The sequence below is a fragment of the Strigops habroptila genome, chromosome 1 (genome assembly GCF_004027225.2).
Source record: "Strigops habroptila isolate Jane chromosome 1, bStrHab1.2.pri, whole genome shotgun sequence".
NCBI classification, from domain to species: domain Eukaryota; kingdom Metazoa; phylum Chordata; class Aves; order Psittaciformes; family Psittacidae; genus Strigops; species Strigops habroptila.
This window is the reverse complement of record NC_044277.2, coordinates 123,137,820-123,153,014: the sequence shown is the minus strand read 5'-3', so window position 1 is coordinate 123,153,014 and position 15,195 is coordinate 123,137,820. Positions and strand designations below refer to the sequence as shown.

At 39.7% G+C, this 15,195-nt stretch overlaps 1 protein-coding gene across 4 annotated transcripts in view; it reads right to left on the bottom strand.

Annotated features, from left to right (window-relative positions):
- PPP1R9A (protein phosphatase 1 regulatory subunit 9A) overlaps positions 1 to 15,195 on the bottom strand; it is a 142,562-nt gene that overhangs the window by 14,606 nt on the left and 112,761 nt on the right. For 3 of the 4 annotated variants that reach the window (XM_030511039.1, XM_030511042.1, XM_030511034.1), the window contains exons 11-15: positions 15,019 to 15,187; positions 7,788 to 7,945; positions 6,925 to 7,225; positions 2,218 to 2,305; positions 2,038 to 2,115 (exon numbers count right to left, since the gene is read on the bottom strand). In XM_030511039.1, the coding sequence (XP_030366899.1) occupies positions 2,038 to 2,115; positions 2,218 to 2,305; positions 6,925 to 7,225; positions 7,788 to 7,945; positions 15,019 to 15,187 (794 nt within the window). The remainder of the gene's footprint in view (positions 1 to 2,037; positions 2,116 to 2,217; positions 2,306 to 6,924; positions 7,226 to 7,787; positions 7,946 to 15,018; positions 15,188 to 15,195) is intronic. The other variant, XM_030511045.1, reaches the window with a different exon arrangement.

The following is a 15,195-nucleotide window of genomic DNA, read 5'->3' as shown; positions in this document are numbered from 1 at the left end:
CCAAATCACCTAGCTTTAGGCAGGGGAATGTATATTCCCCACTTAAATGAGGAATTTTCTATATATGCAACATTAGTGGTAGTCTTAGGAAATAACTGAGGATTTATTCACAAATCCTGAGTGCTGCTTTTTGGCAATGTCAAAATAACACATGCAACATTCATCTGACAGTGTGATTAATTCTACCTCAATCAGTCACTGTAATGGACATAATTATAACAGGATGCTGTCTTTCGATCATCATCTTCCTTCTTTCAAAGAACTCATACAGCACTGGTCTGTACAGAAAACATCCTCACATTTTGTTCTGAGGCAAATTCTTTGGAGTTAGTAACAATGGAAGCGACAACGGGTGTTTAAAATGCTATACTGAAAGAATAACATTCCAGTTTAAAGAAGCACAGTGAGAATTACAAATGGTTATGAATTTTGACTTTGAAAACGGTATTAAACTTTACTTTTAGTAACTGTACCCTAATCGGAAATATTAACAAACAATACAAATAACTGGCTTATTAAATGGTCTAATAAGCAATTGATCTCTACACTGAGATCTGCTTTCTCTAAGTAATATACCTATGTGATCTCACAAATGTCTATAACATACTATATTGCTATAAGGAACGTAAACAAGTTCAAGTATACAAACAAGCATACATTCATTTTCCCCACCCTGTAGCTTGGTGTTTAAATGCTGTATGATATGTAATACTCTGCTAAGGGCACTAGCTGCCTTACAGCTACACAGAGGTGGAGAGAATTTGCTTTAACAAATCCCTCCCTGTTGCCAGGGACATCCAGCAGCGAACATCAGTAAGTCCAGGTCACACTGCAAGCAGACACACCAGTGGAACCAAGTGGAACAGGTTTTCTGACACCAGCGCAGAAGCAATGACTGCTGCCTAAGATCACTAAAGATCCTGCCAGATACTTACAGGATACAAATGTACAGATGTATGCTGAGACAGAACGTGGCACTTCAGTAGAGTGTGCCGGAGGGAGTAAGTCAAAAGTCTAAGGCTTTTTTGCTTTTCTGATTTTCCAGAGCTATACAATGTACTTGTCACTGTGTCTCCATATATTAGACTGCCAGCAAAACTACTCCACAAATTGCTACATACTGGTTTTCTACCACAATGATTTTCTGAGTAGCATTCAAAGTTTGTTTTCTTCTGATAGCTCTTTTATCATCTAGGTTTTATTTTGCATTGTTTTACGTGAAGAGAGTTTTTGAGTTGCTATGTTCTCTCTAGACTTTTGGAATGTAGTAAGTTAGTGCTCCTGATATTAACTTGTAGTTCATACCTGGAACCACCTGGAACCAGTTCATACCTGGAACTACCAACCCTGTAGCCATGATCTTGTTAGACTCACCAGTATGTGAGGAAAGTAAAAATCTACACTAGCTTTTGCAGAGAAGATTGCTTCCTCCCATTTTGAACATTCATCTGTTCAGAGTCCAGATGCTGGTGATGTGGTCTCATCAGATTTCACAAGGTATTCAAAATTCCTTCCCTGAGAGTTGGTGATGTGACAAATGCATTCAGCATTTTTTCCTATCTATTTTCAAGTCATGATGTTCACTTTCAGAACCAAACCCTTCTGAAAGCATGCCTGATGTGGGTGCTGTGAAGCTGCAGTGAACAGCTGCTGCCCATCCTTGCTCCGGGGGCTTTTAAAAAAACAGTACGTGGATTTGTGTCAAGATTTCTGGTTCACGGGTATTATTAACTGAATGCTAACTGAATGTGCATCTTGTTGGCCAGCTCCAATAACCTATTTCTGCAAATCCCATTAGCAAATGCAACAGCAGTAGTGACTCCACGATATTATAAGCCTTGAAGTATTTTTAGATTAAATGTTAGCCTTTCATTAGTTAAGAAATATGGGTTTGTAAGCTCAGAAGGTTATCTCAAAGCTTAACACTTATTTACATGAAGTCAGTGAGACTGCTAATGTTCCCATCTGCTAAGATGATTAGGTTTTTCCAATGTTACTGGCATATCATTTCGTGCATCCTCAATGTTTTACCCATACCTACTGCAGTAGGTCACCCTAATAGCTTCTTTCTCTTTCCGCTTCTTGCCCTTGTTTGAACTCCTTCTCAAGGGAGCCCTACAAGAATATTAGAAAACATCAGGAAACTTCTTTGAAATTTTACTTTCAATCCTTTTAATGAAAAAAGTAAATAAGTATTTTAAATAAAAAGATGCTTACCCAAGATCTGCAAGTTTTCGCTTTAGTTTCTCTGTATGCCCTAGAATAGGGCTAGTTGTTCTTGCTGCCTGAGCACATGTGGCACCATCTAGGATACATTTGTACATGGAAGAATGTATATTATTATTTTTAATTGCTACTGATAGCTATTCCATTTTCCATCCAGAACAGTTGTGTAACTTTTCATAATTAGATACGCATGCATGTACACATGTGTGAGTACACAGTTTAATTCTTCTCACGTTTAAGAAGACAGCGTGAAGAGGAATAATAACAAATAAATATTTTCAGAATTTGAAAATACACACAAAGAAATCTTATTTTCATTGAAGAAAACGAAAAGTTAATTTTGGTTGAGTTTTAATCAATATGTAGTAAGTTAAACAATACAAAAGATGTACAGGTAAAGATTACAGTGAATCCATTTGGAAATTCAGCAGTAGCTGCTTAAGTTTCATTTTACAGAATTCATTCGGTATGTATGTGTCGCTTCCAAAATGACTCCTGAAATCCTTTCTTGAACTTTTATGATGAACATGCTAGGTAATAGTTATCTGTTTAGCTTGAACATCTTTTTTAAAATAAAAATTTAACTTGAAATCCAACCATTCTGAATTTAAAAAGCATTAAAAGTAGCTTAGTTAATAAATTTGCCCTGAGATGTCTAGCAATTTTTGATCTCTTGTACAAACACTGTTAAAGCCTAAAGAGGAAACAGCCTGCAGTACCTATAAAGTCGAAACAATGAATCTGAGTCTGCAAAACATCCTGTGAAATCTATATGGCAGCTAAAAGAAAACACACAGCAGCTGAAAAATTCAGACACAGTTTCTGTGATTCTTAAACATTGAGTGTCCCCAAATACTTTAGAGGAAGCGAATGAAGGTCAGTCGTTCATGTCACTTCAGTTTTGTGACTTTTACAATGTGACCTCAGATGTACAGTGACTTCGAACTGAAAGTACTGCTGAGTTTGAGGATTTCTCCTACTGTAGCTGACATAAATTAAGCCCTCAGAATTAATCTAAAATACTATAGCACTATCACATAGTCAACTATGTGTACAGAACTTTGTACGTTGTTTTGTGAATAATATTTGGCCAAGTTTTTATTCAAGCCAAAAATTCAATGTGCAACTGCTTCATAAATTCTGAGAAAAGCAGGAAAATAAGGCTCTTGCTTACCCACACTCTAAAAGCCATACTATTTTACCAACACAAGTCCTTATACTAAAAAAACATTCAAGAACAACTGACAAGTAACCTCATACCAAAAGAGCAAACAAAAAAAAAAAAGTAATATGAAGAGTGACAAAAGCAAGGCGAAGTCTCCTGAGAAGAAACCCATTCCCCAGGGAGGCTGAGGAGAACTTTAGGCAACACACACTTTGTGTCAGCCCCACAATTTGTGTAATGTTTATTTTCACACTAACTATTCCCAGGGAAGTGGGGCTTGGGGGTCAGGGGGCAGTGTACTTTTTTGAGAAACTTCTTAATGGAAGTAAATGAAACTCCAAGGTACACTGCTTTTGCGGTGGGCAAATAATGAAAGCATTTAGTAGCTGGAGGTTTTGCCGCTGTAGTAGAAGAAACAGTCTGGAAAGCTCAGAAGGGACGTGTATTGCTAGCTGGTATGGCAAATTTCTGTTTGGGTTCTTGTATCAGTATGCTCCCAGTCATATGCAGCTTGGCCCAGCCGGGTCCTCTGAATAATGACAATTTGCTGGGGAAAACATTCATGCTGGATATGGGATACAGTGGAAGATGGATAGGCTGGGTCCCAAAATCAGCTTCAGTGGCAGAGTAGATTTGAATCTACAGGGTCTTGCACACATAGAATCATAGAACGGTTTGGGTTGGAAGGGACCTCAAAAATCATCTAGTCCCAACCTCCCCGCCAGGGGCAGGGACACCTTCCACTAGACCAGGTTGCCCAAAGCCCCATCCAGCCTGGCCTTGAACACTGCCAGGGATGGGGCAGCCAAAAGTTCTATGGGCAACCTGTTCCAGTGCCTCATCACCCTCAAGGTAAAGAATTTCTTCCTAATGTCTAATCTGATTCTATCATTCTTCCGTTGAAAGCCGTGACACCTTGTCCTATCACTACATGTCCTTGTAAAAAGTCCCTCTCCAGATTTCTTGTGGGCCCCCTTTAGGTACTGGAAGGCTGTTAAAAGGTCTCCCCAGACCCTTCTCTTCTCCAGGCTGAACAAGACCAACTCTCTCAGCCTGTCTCCATAGAAGAGGTGCTCCAGCACTCTGATCATCTCTGTGGCCCTCCTCCGGACTCAGTTGAGCACATCCACATCCCTCCTGTGCTGGAGGCCCCAGAGCTGAACGCAGTACGCCAGGTGGGGTCTCATGAGAGCGGAAGGGGAGAATCACCTCCCTGACCTGCTGGACACACAATGGAGTTATGCAGTGCACACTGCAGTGGTCACGAACCAGGGCTGCAGGTGCCCTGCCTCAATAGGAGGGGACTGTGACCACCCTGGATGGGTGCATCTTCCCCGATTCCTTCTAGTTCTTCCAAGAGGGTGAGGGAGAGCCAGTTCGTCAGAGTAAATGACAAAGAAGCTGTTTAATACGTCACTTTTAGGCTCAGGGAGCTGGTGTTAGTAATCTCTGGCTGATGGATGCAAAAGGAGACTAGACATAACTTTCTCCCCCAATTTCACAAGAGTTGCAGCCAGCCTCACATCAGCGCAGAGTTGCCCACAGGGGTCCACCTCAGCTGCCTTGACAAAGGTGCTGCTGCACCAAACAGGCAGAACTGAAGAAAAGAAATTAATCATACACATACATGAAAAAGTTGTACTTAGAAGACAAATAAGCAAAATTCCTCATCATTTTGCAATGAAACTGATCATATGCCACTTCAGCTCTTCCTACAACACTGCAGGATTTCATAAGAAAAAAACAACAGACAAGCGTGAGCTTGCTAATGCTCACTTTTGCTAATGAGAGATTAATCAGTGGACATGCACATGTCCACAGATGTTCTCTTTTTCCTTCTCAAAAAAAACCCCTTCATGAACACACAGAACAAACACAATGGCCTTTTTTGTTTTCTAACCTATTAAGAGATTGACAGCCAAATTAATTATCAATTAAAACAATATCGCTACAACACTTGTTGCCACACAGCTGCTTCTAAGATATTTCTTTTTGTAGAACTTTCTGAATGCAAATTTTCCTTTTGAAACTAAATTGCTCTGGTTAATTTTCATGTACTCATCAGAATCTGATACACCCAAAAGCACTGGTTGTTTACTTAACAGTCACAGTGGGGAAAACATGACATGATATTTAGACAGAGATTATTTTTCAAACCTAAATTGGAAAGAGTGACACAGTGGGTGGACTATCATACCCTATTCCTTACACTACAAGGCTGGGCTCCACTAAATTGTTATCCAGATATTTTTCATACATCAGTTGGAAATGGAGGATTTACGAGTCCACTGATAAACCAATCAGGGTTGCACCTGCAACCCTGGTTCGTGACCACTCACGCTGAAGAACAAGTTTGGAAAGTCACATTCTTATGTTCACACCCTTATTTTTACTTGCAAAACTCAAATATTGACTTCAACTTTGATTCATTAAGAATCATACAATTGGAAACTATACAGTTAGAGTAGCAATTTCAGAACCCATGTAAAATACTAGCTTATATTAACCTATCCCAAATTCAAAAAACTTGATTAATCTGTATTTTAAGAATCTGTGTGAAAGCCCTGTATGAAGGTGAAGAAAAACAAATTGTAAATCAATAGCAAGTCTTTTCAGACAGAGAGACAAACAAAAATCTTCAACATACGGTTCTTTTCAGTTAATTTAAGTAAGGCAAAGTTTGTTATGAACCTATACAGACCTATTCCCACAGTCCTCATTCATAAAGCATTTTTATCACATATTTTAACTTATGTGACAGTTTGAGAATACAAAGTGCATAGCTAAGAATGCTGAAGCTGTGTAAAATGCTAATTTTCACTTCACAAGGCTTCTGAAAAGGAGGGCTCAGTATTCTGTGCTGTATCTTATTGCTAATGCCTTTAATAAACGGTGCCTGAGACATGTACCTGAGCTGGGTAAGATTGCATCATGTTTTATCCAGCTTACATTGAAAGAATCCGAATTAAATAAATAATGATGCGGCCAACCTCCCCCAAATTGCTTGGTATTTTTTTCTGTAAATGAAAAGTCTCCAGACATTAACCTCTTGTTTGATCTTAGACTACGCCACCTCTCAGCAATTAAAAGCTACCATCTGTTATCCCACCCTCCAAAAAAATCACCTAGCAGTGCCAAAATCACATAATTTGAGCTAAGTATACTGTGTTAAGCATGTTTCTAATATAGAAATGTTCCAAGGTCCAATAGTTTCGTTGTTTTGGGTTTTTTTTAAACAAAATACAAGATTTTCTTAAAGACAACTTCCCCCTAGCTTTTTCAGTGAGTTCTAAGAAAGACAAAAAAACAAACCAAACCAAAAGAGGAAGGAAGCAGTTCTCGATCTCATTTTAAATTTTGTTCTTTTCTTTTACCATCATAGAAGGTCATTTGTAATTTTCTGATCTCCAGATAGGCAACAGAAGTTCTAAGATGATGGCCCTCTAGTTGCTAAGGTCCTACCACACAACGAAAGTTCATAAAGTAGATGGGAGCAAAATGATGCATCAATTTATTGTAGAAAATAGTAATACCTTTATCCTGTATAATATTCCTGCCAGCTGGGTGATGCAAAGGAGATGCTTCAGAGCTGTGCCCAGATATTGAAGGAGAGGAAAGTGGAGTGTCTCCCCGAGCATGTGGGGAAAGAACACCTCCTTTGTGGTGCTGTCCTTCTTCTTGGTTTTCAGTTAGGTTGTCAAGTGAGACTGTTGCACTGCTAGCCACGGGGGAGAGGGAAGAAGCACCAGAATCTGATGCTGGTGAGGATGCTCTCATACATAAGGGCAGTGGTGATTTTGAAATGTGCATGGGACTACTGTAACTGTTTGATGGCTGTTGGTATAAGAGATTATAAAGCAGGTTATACCATTTAGTAACCAATCAGAGCAAGGTTTACTTTGAACATGCAATTCTTTTATTCATTATTTAGCCTTCTATTTGTACGAAACGCTTTAGCAATTCATGTCATTACCTTTCGATACCAGACACTGTTGTTTATTGGTATTTGCTTTCAGACAGAAGTCAGAATAGGACAAAGCAGCAAGTGATTATTGTATAGTGTTAACAAATTAACAAATAGAAAAATGCATGATTCAAGTTCCTTTCACCTCCTGCATACATGAAAGGACTCACTCTGTATTATAAAGCACACATAAATCAGAAAACCCAGGATTCCTGTTAAAAAAACAACACAACAAAACCAAAAAACCAGGTGTGCTGACCCAAAGGAGACCGGACTCACACATCACTCAAGGACATTCAGAGCATTCTGGCCACAGAGGAATAAATACTGCCTGTGCTACAATGAAAGGACAAAGACAGAGGACAAAATAACTTACAGGGGCAATCTAGCACTCCATAGGAAGCCTGAAAAAGAGGGTAGAGTCCTTCTCACCTTTCGTTCAAGGCTGTCCTCCCCATCAGTTGAACTGATGCTATCATACAGCCTTGTTCTAGAAGGCCTCTGTCGCTTGTTCTTCACCGAAAGCTGAGCTCGAGTCTTCAGAGCTTTGGAGTCCAGCCTCTCCGTTTCTGGCACTGCTTCATTGAAATCTGTATGGAAACATGATTTGAAGCTATTTAATAGAAGAATCTTTGACTACTTTTTCCTAACATAGGACCAACGGCAAATATTTAAAAGTTCAAGCAATGATTCCCACTGTTATGTGAAGGACCACACAAAACCAGCTGTGCTAGCCCAGAAAGCAGGTCCACTTGGACTCCCTCAGAGGGACTTGCATCTGCTTGGCCTGCAGAGAGTTCTCCTCTATCAGGGCATAAAGCAAAGGAATCCTCATCTTACTGCTCTTTGACGGACATTTCCCAGTATATGGATGAATACACCAATTTAAACCCAGGGGACTAATTAATTTCTCCCCAATCCTGCCCTTTTAAGCCACCTGAGGTGGACGGCTTGGATGGCCATTTTTTGCCACAGATGCCCCACAAAGCATTTTCCTTATTACTTCAACAGTTATGCCAACTATTCCTCAAATTACAGAAGAAATATCTAGCACAGTCCTCAGGCTGCTCTACATTTTATCATAATCAGAATGGCTTACAAATTTAAATAACATGACTTGCTCTCTCCTGTAGTGAATGTCCTCAAAATAGCCTTGTCAATACATGCAAAAGACGAGCAAGCGTATCTGTAGTCAGTAGCACACAGAAAGTGATACAGGTAGTATCCAAATAATCCGATAACCATTTGTGATTGGACTGATTTACAGGCAGCCTTTCACAGGATTACAAAACAAGTGTTAAACTCATTCCTTTGGATCTACAGTGAAACAGGTTGCTTAGTCTACCACGCTATCCCTCTCAGGAAGGGGAGAAAGTTCAATCCTCCACTGGATTCTGAGGTCATCTGTTGTTCAAAGTTCTACATGACCTCAACTGTTCACCCCAATTCTTCTGCAAGTAAAAGCATCTTTTCATTAGCACCTGGCACTCATTTCTTACTTTCTCCCTTGCCACACTGTCCTCAGAACCTTTGTTTTCTCTTGTAGATTCTTCTCTCTTTTATGCAGTTACTTCAAACTTTTAAAATTTACATAAACCCAGGTAAACTTAAGTAAAACATCTCTGTCGGCACCAGCCATCGTGGTCCCTCATACAAACAGATTGATCTAAGTGACCTAACACAAATAGCTCACTCAGCTCAATAAGACCACTCAGGTCACTCAGGTGCCTCCTTGCACTCAGATCACATCGGAAGACACTCTGCCAAACCCCTTTCCTTAAACAGTAGTCTAGAGGACATGATCATTACTGTGATCATCACCATCTACTACAGTTGTCTGGTTTCAGCTTTCCAACGGCAACATGTTTTGGCAAAGTCATTAGCAAGGAAGAACCTGCAAGTGCTGAAATAAATTTTCAATGCAACCAGCTGTAAGTGATGTTGCATAAAATTTATGATGACAGTGAAAACGAAATGAAATTAATCCATGCAGAAGGTCCATGAAAGGCATCCTGAATCACATCTGTTCAAGGCAGGAATGGGAAGGCCATCATCTCTACGGGAGCGAAAGGACTCTGGTTCTCTCTGATTAGAAAAATTACTATATGGTGTGGAGCAGGACATGGACTGTTAGACTTGTCATTATCCTGATCTAATAGCTCAAAAACTGTCTGAGAGATTTGCAGAAAGGCAGCAGTAATTATCCCAACAAAACCCAACAAAATGTCACGAGAAGATTTGGGTGATGCGTTCTTCTTAACTCTACAAAGTTGCTGTACTTGCTGAACATCTGGGGTTTGCACAGATGTTGTCTTCTACCATATAGAGTTTAACAGAATGAAATGGGAAAAAAAAACCCCTCAAACCTCAGTGCTCCACTATTTTTATGTATCATCAGAAAAGAGCTGGACACTGTCACTCTCATGCTTACTCGCTGCCTCTGTACATATAACTTTCTGCTAGAAAAATCACAAAACCCTATTTCTTTGGTTTTGAAGGAAAAGCAGTTTCAAATCTTTCCCCTTTCATCTACTGCCCAAACACTGTTATTTCATACATGAAAATTGGAGAAATATTTCATATAAAAAATCGAACAATGAAACCATCTTACTTGCCTAGGTTCAAAGCCACCCTATTCCTGAATTCTTGTAGCAAAGTATACTAAACACTTCCTATACAGCTTGCCTCTACAGAGCTAACATAACTGCACTTAGCTATCAATCATCCACTCAAATGAAATCTACGTATTTCAGCAAATTTAACATTGTACAAAGCTGCAGTAAGACAAAACAGTTTAAAACATATTTTTGCATTTTACAGCAGACAAGGAACAGATTCTTTATGGTTTTCACTTTTTTTTTTTTTCAAATCCACATAGTACAAATCAAACCAGAACCCATTAGACTTACTTACTTGTCTAAGTAAGTACTGCATTCACAACACACTAATTAATTAGAAGCTGATCTTACAGGCATTTTTGCTTTAAACAAATATAACTGGAGACATTTGAGCCTCACTGAAGCCAGTGAAAAAACCACTGACCAACTTGAGCTAACCTGGAATTTTTCTCATTGCTTCCCATGGCATCCTGACCTTCAGTCTCAGAGAATGTCATTTCACCAAAGGTAGAAGCGACTCAGTGACTTTTCACCACCAAAATTGAGAGCTCTTGTTCTTCCTCTTGCTGTCACAAACCACTGGCTCAGTCCCCCAGGATTTGGACTGCAGCTTGCTGATCTAAATGACTGACCCAGAAGACACTATCCAATTTTAGTCTGACATTCCAACCTCTTCCCCTCTTGGTCATTTTCTGTTGTTCCAGTGAATCAGTATGCACAGAAGTGTGTAAGTGCTCGAACAGGGCAATGGAAAAGGCAGAACCAGGTGGCTGGACAAAGGCATGGATGGTGTGGGGTCTGCCATATCAACAGTAATGATCTGTCAGTTCAGCTCAGACTGTCTCATGAAACCAGAGCCACAGGTTGAGTTAGTATGCCAGGAAATAACTGAGGAGTAAGACTTCTTCAACCACATTTTTATTTTTGCAGATTTATGTTGTCTTAAAGCACTGCAAAGACTTCCAGTACCATGTTCTGCTTTTCTTCCTTGTATAAGAGTTAAATTCTACATTTAGATGACACTACAGAATCATTAGCATTATCTGACTTGTAATTATGCTTCCACTGCAAGTACTCAATAGGATAACTGCACGCTGTCGTGACTTGAACTGCTTATATTTGCTCTTTCAGATGTATGCGCTTCCATACATCCCTTCCTTTCACTGCTGAAATTATGCAAACTACCAACACAGCACTGCAAATGGTTATTCACACAAGTGGTCAAAGCAAAACACCACCTGGGCCTGGAGCTTACTGCTCCCTCCTCCCCTGAGCTCGGCTGCTTGCACTCAGTGGCTCTCTGTTGTGCTGCAGGTACCTGATCATGGTTTGGCCTGTTGCAAAGATAGAGCTCACTCAGCATCAGCAGAGATTTCCCTCCTTCACACATCACAGCTGCATTTAAGCTGGGCTCTCATCCTTGGGTCATGCGGGTACAGACTCAAGCCACAGCCCATGGACAGACTTCCCTGCTTGCTCTCAGACCTGCCTTACCACCATGAACTTAGCTTGCCCAGGATCCCGCCTGACCCTGGTTTCCATCACTGGACCTGGACTGCTCGCCATGCTTGGGTGCAGTGGGACTGGGCTGCTGACAGGTGGTCTCTGCCCCAGCCACATGTGCTGTCACCCTCAGTCCCAGCTCCCTCTTCTGGAGAGAGCTGCTGGCCCTTGCTGCTCCCCAGCACAAACATGCACCCCGCATGTTTCCCTAGGAATCTCCCAACCCACTGGAGAGCATGACAAATCTCTCACATAAAGTCCTAACAGGTTTTATTTTGCTCTCAGAGACAATATAATCACACTTTCTTTCAGCACGCATTCAACCAGTTGACTCCAATGGGCTTCCATCTGAATTATTTCAGTACCACTGTGGAGCAGGAAACAGCTCACCTGTCCTCCCACTGTTTTTCCATTACACAGACTGACAGATTTCAAAATCTCCTTCTGTGAACTGACGCATCCCTGGGTTTCCCAAGGCACCCAGAAAGTACAGCCATCAAAGCAGCTTGAACAGGCATTTACACAGAGATGAGCAAATACTGTCAAAGTCGGCATCAGCACTGCGCTATTTAGATTTCAGACCACTGGTTCCTTCCAGTAAATAGCTTGATTCTCTACTGCAGACACAGCTCATGACCACTAAACCAGAAAGCTACAATGTACTTTATCTATTTTTTCTGGAATCTCAGAATAAATCATATATTTGGAAAAGAAACACAATTCTTAAGCTTCTAGCATTCCCCAGCAAAGCAAAGGAAGAACTCTGTGTGCCATAATGGTTTTGATTTTCTCTCTAACTTCCACTGATGTTACTGGCAGCCCCTCAAACTCAGTATGAGGTTACGTTACAGCCTGAGGAGTTGTACAGCCTGGCATGATGCTAAACACGGCTGGAGCACCTGCAGCGGCAGGGACAGCTATGCTCGTATGTATGCAACTGTTGAGTCACATCCATTACTTCTTCCCAAAATCTATTACCATGCAAGAATGCAATAAACACCTCAGATCACACCGAAGTAAAAAACATACTTGGTATCATTTTAATTAAAATACATGTTTCTTACATAACCTGATTTTTTGAGGGAAGACAGACCTACAAACTTCAGAACAAAAATTAGGGGATGTGGCCGTGTACATGCAGTCCCACCCCACAACCCTAATGCCAAGGCCTGATAAAGCAGCGTGTGTTACACTCGCCAGACAAAAGCCAGGAAAGAGACTGGAGCACTTGCGCGGATGTCACAAAGACAGTGTGCACAACACATGGCACCCAGAGGAACTCTGCTCACCCTCCAAGAATATCATGGACATCTCCCCTGCCCTTTATAGCTCCTCTGCAAACATCCAGGGATTGATTAGTAAATACACAAACTATTAGTCATTGGTATTATTAGACAATGGCAAGTCTTTTTCTTAAAAGGCTCACACAAGGTGATATGGGCTCTTTGCAGGGCAAGTATCACTGCATTACAGCCTGATACAGACTTCAGAGACTTTGACAGAGAATTTACTGGAAAAGGTATATGGAAGTCAAATATTGTTACAGCATATTTAGGGATCTCTTTGTTTTAAAAAAGGACTTTTCTTTTTCTCTTGTTAAAAATGCAAATCCAGCCTGGAATCTAAGGTCTAATTATGCTTTTTCTGCTTTCAAAAAATCACTGCTGATTGATTGTTTATTTTCCTAGCAAATGATTTGTGTTTGTATTCAGCTGGTTAAACTCACGCATTAAATTCACAGACCATCTATTCTAACTCTCAGAAATACTGAACACTGGTAACATTTCTCCAGGGGAACATTTTCGCAATGAAAAATGGCAGCTCTTGGAAAATGAGAGTTTTCATGCAAATATATCATTTGAAAAATATAATTTGAAAGTAGTGGCATGCAGAGTTTTAATGCTATGCAAAGAATTTTTGAAATTTGAGAAATAATTTTACAATTTTTTATTTTTTTTTAACATATAGAAATTCCTGGATTTCAGCTCTTGAGCCATAGATGTGTGCTGACATTGTTACAACAGTAAGTGTAAACATGATTTTTTGTGAGTCAGGTAAAGAAAACAGACTTTCCTCTCCTGATGCAAATTAATGAAAGGGTTTTTGTTCATAGCATTGCTAAGTATTAAATATTTTGTAACACTTACTGAGTCTCTCTATGGCAGAAATAAAGACTTTCTTATCCTGAGTGCTTTTATGAACTTCAGAGGTTTCAGTATAATAAAGACTTGCTAGAAAGAAAGAGCTCTTGAAAACCAATTCCTCAAGGTCTGCATATCACCTAAATACTGCTTCAGCAGGACTAGCTCTTTTTTTACACATACTTTGTTGAAAATGTAATTCACATTGATTTGAGTGATATTGTTTAGGTCTACACATGAAATAACTGCTAAAACATAAATTTTATTAAAACACCTCTTTGCTTGCTAGAAATTTAGTTTAGTTTAGTTTAAATTTAGTTTAATTTAGCTGTTAAAGTAATGCTTTTTTTTTTTTTTAACCAGAGAAATAAGTAATATAATTGTTTATTTAAAATTAAACCTATATAGGAACAGAGCCTGGTGGTTCCCTGTCAGAATCCCAACACCTCCAACACCTGATTCCGCAGATGTTACTAAACAGACAGCAAGTATTGCTCCTGTGCCAAACAATTTTGTTCCATGGCTGTGGACCTAAAATTGGCTTTAATTCTGCAAATTCTTCAAAAGTGAGGAGCTATTCACTATTAGAGAACTTTAACTGAAGCTGTGGAAGTTTACTGTATATTTTCACTGGCACAGCCTGAAAAATGGGAACAATCTTTCCTATGCAATACAAGTAAAGATTACAGCCACCCTGCTGACAGCATCTCTCCAGATCTCACTGTTGCAACAAATTGTTTTGGTTCTTTGGTAATGTAGAATGAAGTCTTACAAGTCTTAATATGTAAATCAGGCTGTGCTATAGCTGAATAAGATTTTTAAATCTTATTCAGATTATTTGCTAGCTTATGTGCTAGCAAATAATTTGCATTTTATTCACAAAAGGCTCAGTCCTGAGAAATGGTGAGAGCCTCCCACATGGTTCCTTCTGATGTTTGCACCAAGGTGGGATCAAAACCTGCAGAGATCTGCTCAAAATGGTGGATTTAACATTGTTTTTCTCATTCTGGTAACTTTGTTCTTGTGTGATCTTTGGTGGTTGAGTAATTAAGGACAGATTTAGGAATACCGGAGAAAAGACAGTTTTCTCCTACTTTATTAACGTAACAGAAGTGTCGAACTAAACCTAAATGTTGATAGCATCCCACTGGAAGCCTTAAGGAATAAATAATGCTCTTTGCTTCATTAGCACTTAGTCATTTCCATCTCTGTAAGAATATACATTGCACAGCTATTCTGGGACTCTATATTGGCATTATTTGGTATAATCCTGATACAGCTGTCACTAGATAATGAATTTTGGGAAAAAAACCCTCCATTATTGTTTCTTTTATATCCTAAATGCCAACCACGCTATTTACATACATATTAATAAGAGTTTATGGTTTGGTTCAAACAAACCTTGACTTAAGCCATCCAGGCACACTTGCTTAGTATCTAGATTTTCCACTGGATCTCCTCTAGAAACTTCTCCAAAAGATGTCTGCCTTTCAAAAATGTTGTTGTTATTGTTAACCTGGCTCCCATTTTGCTTCATTAGCCTGAAAACTTCTGATTCCAAGTCTCGTATCTGAAAGA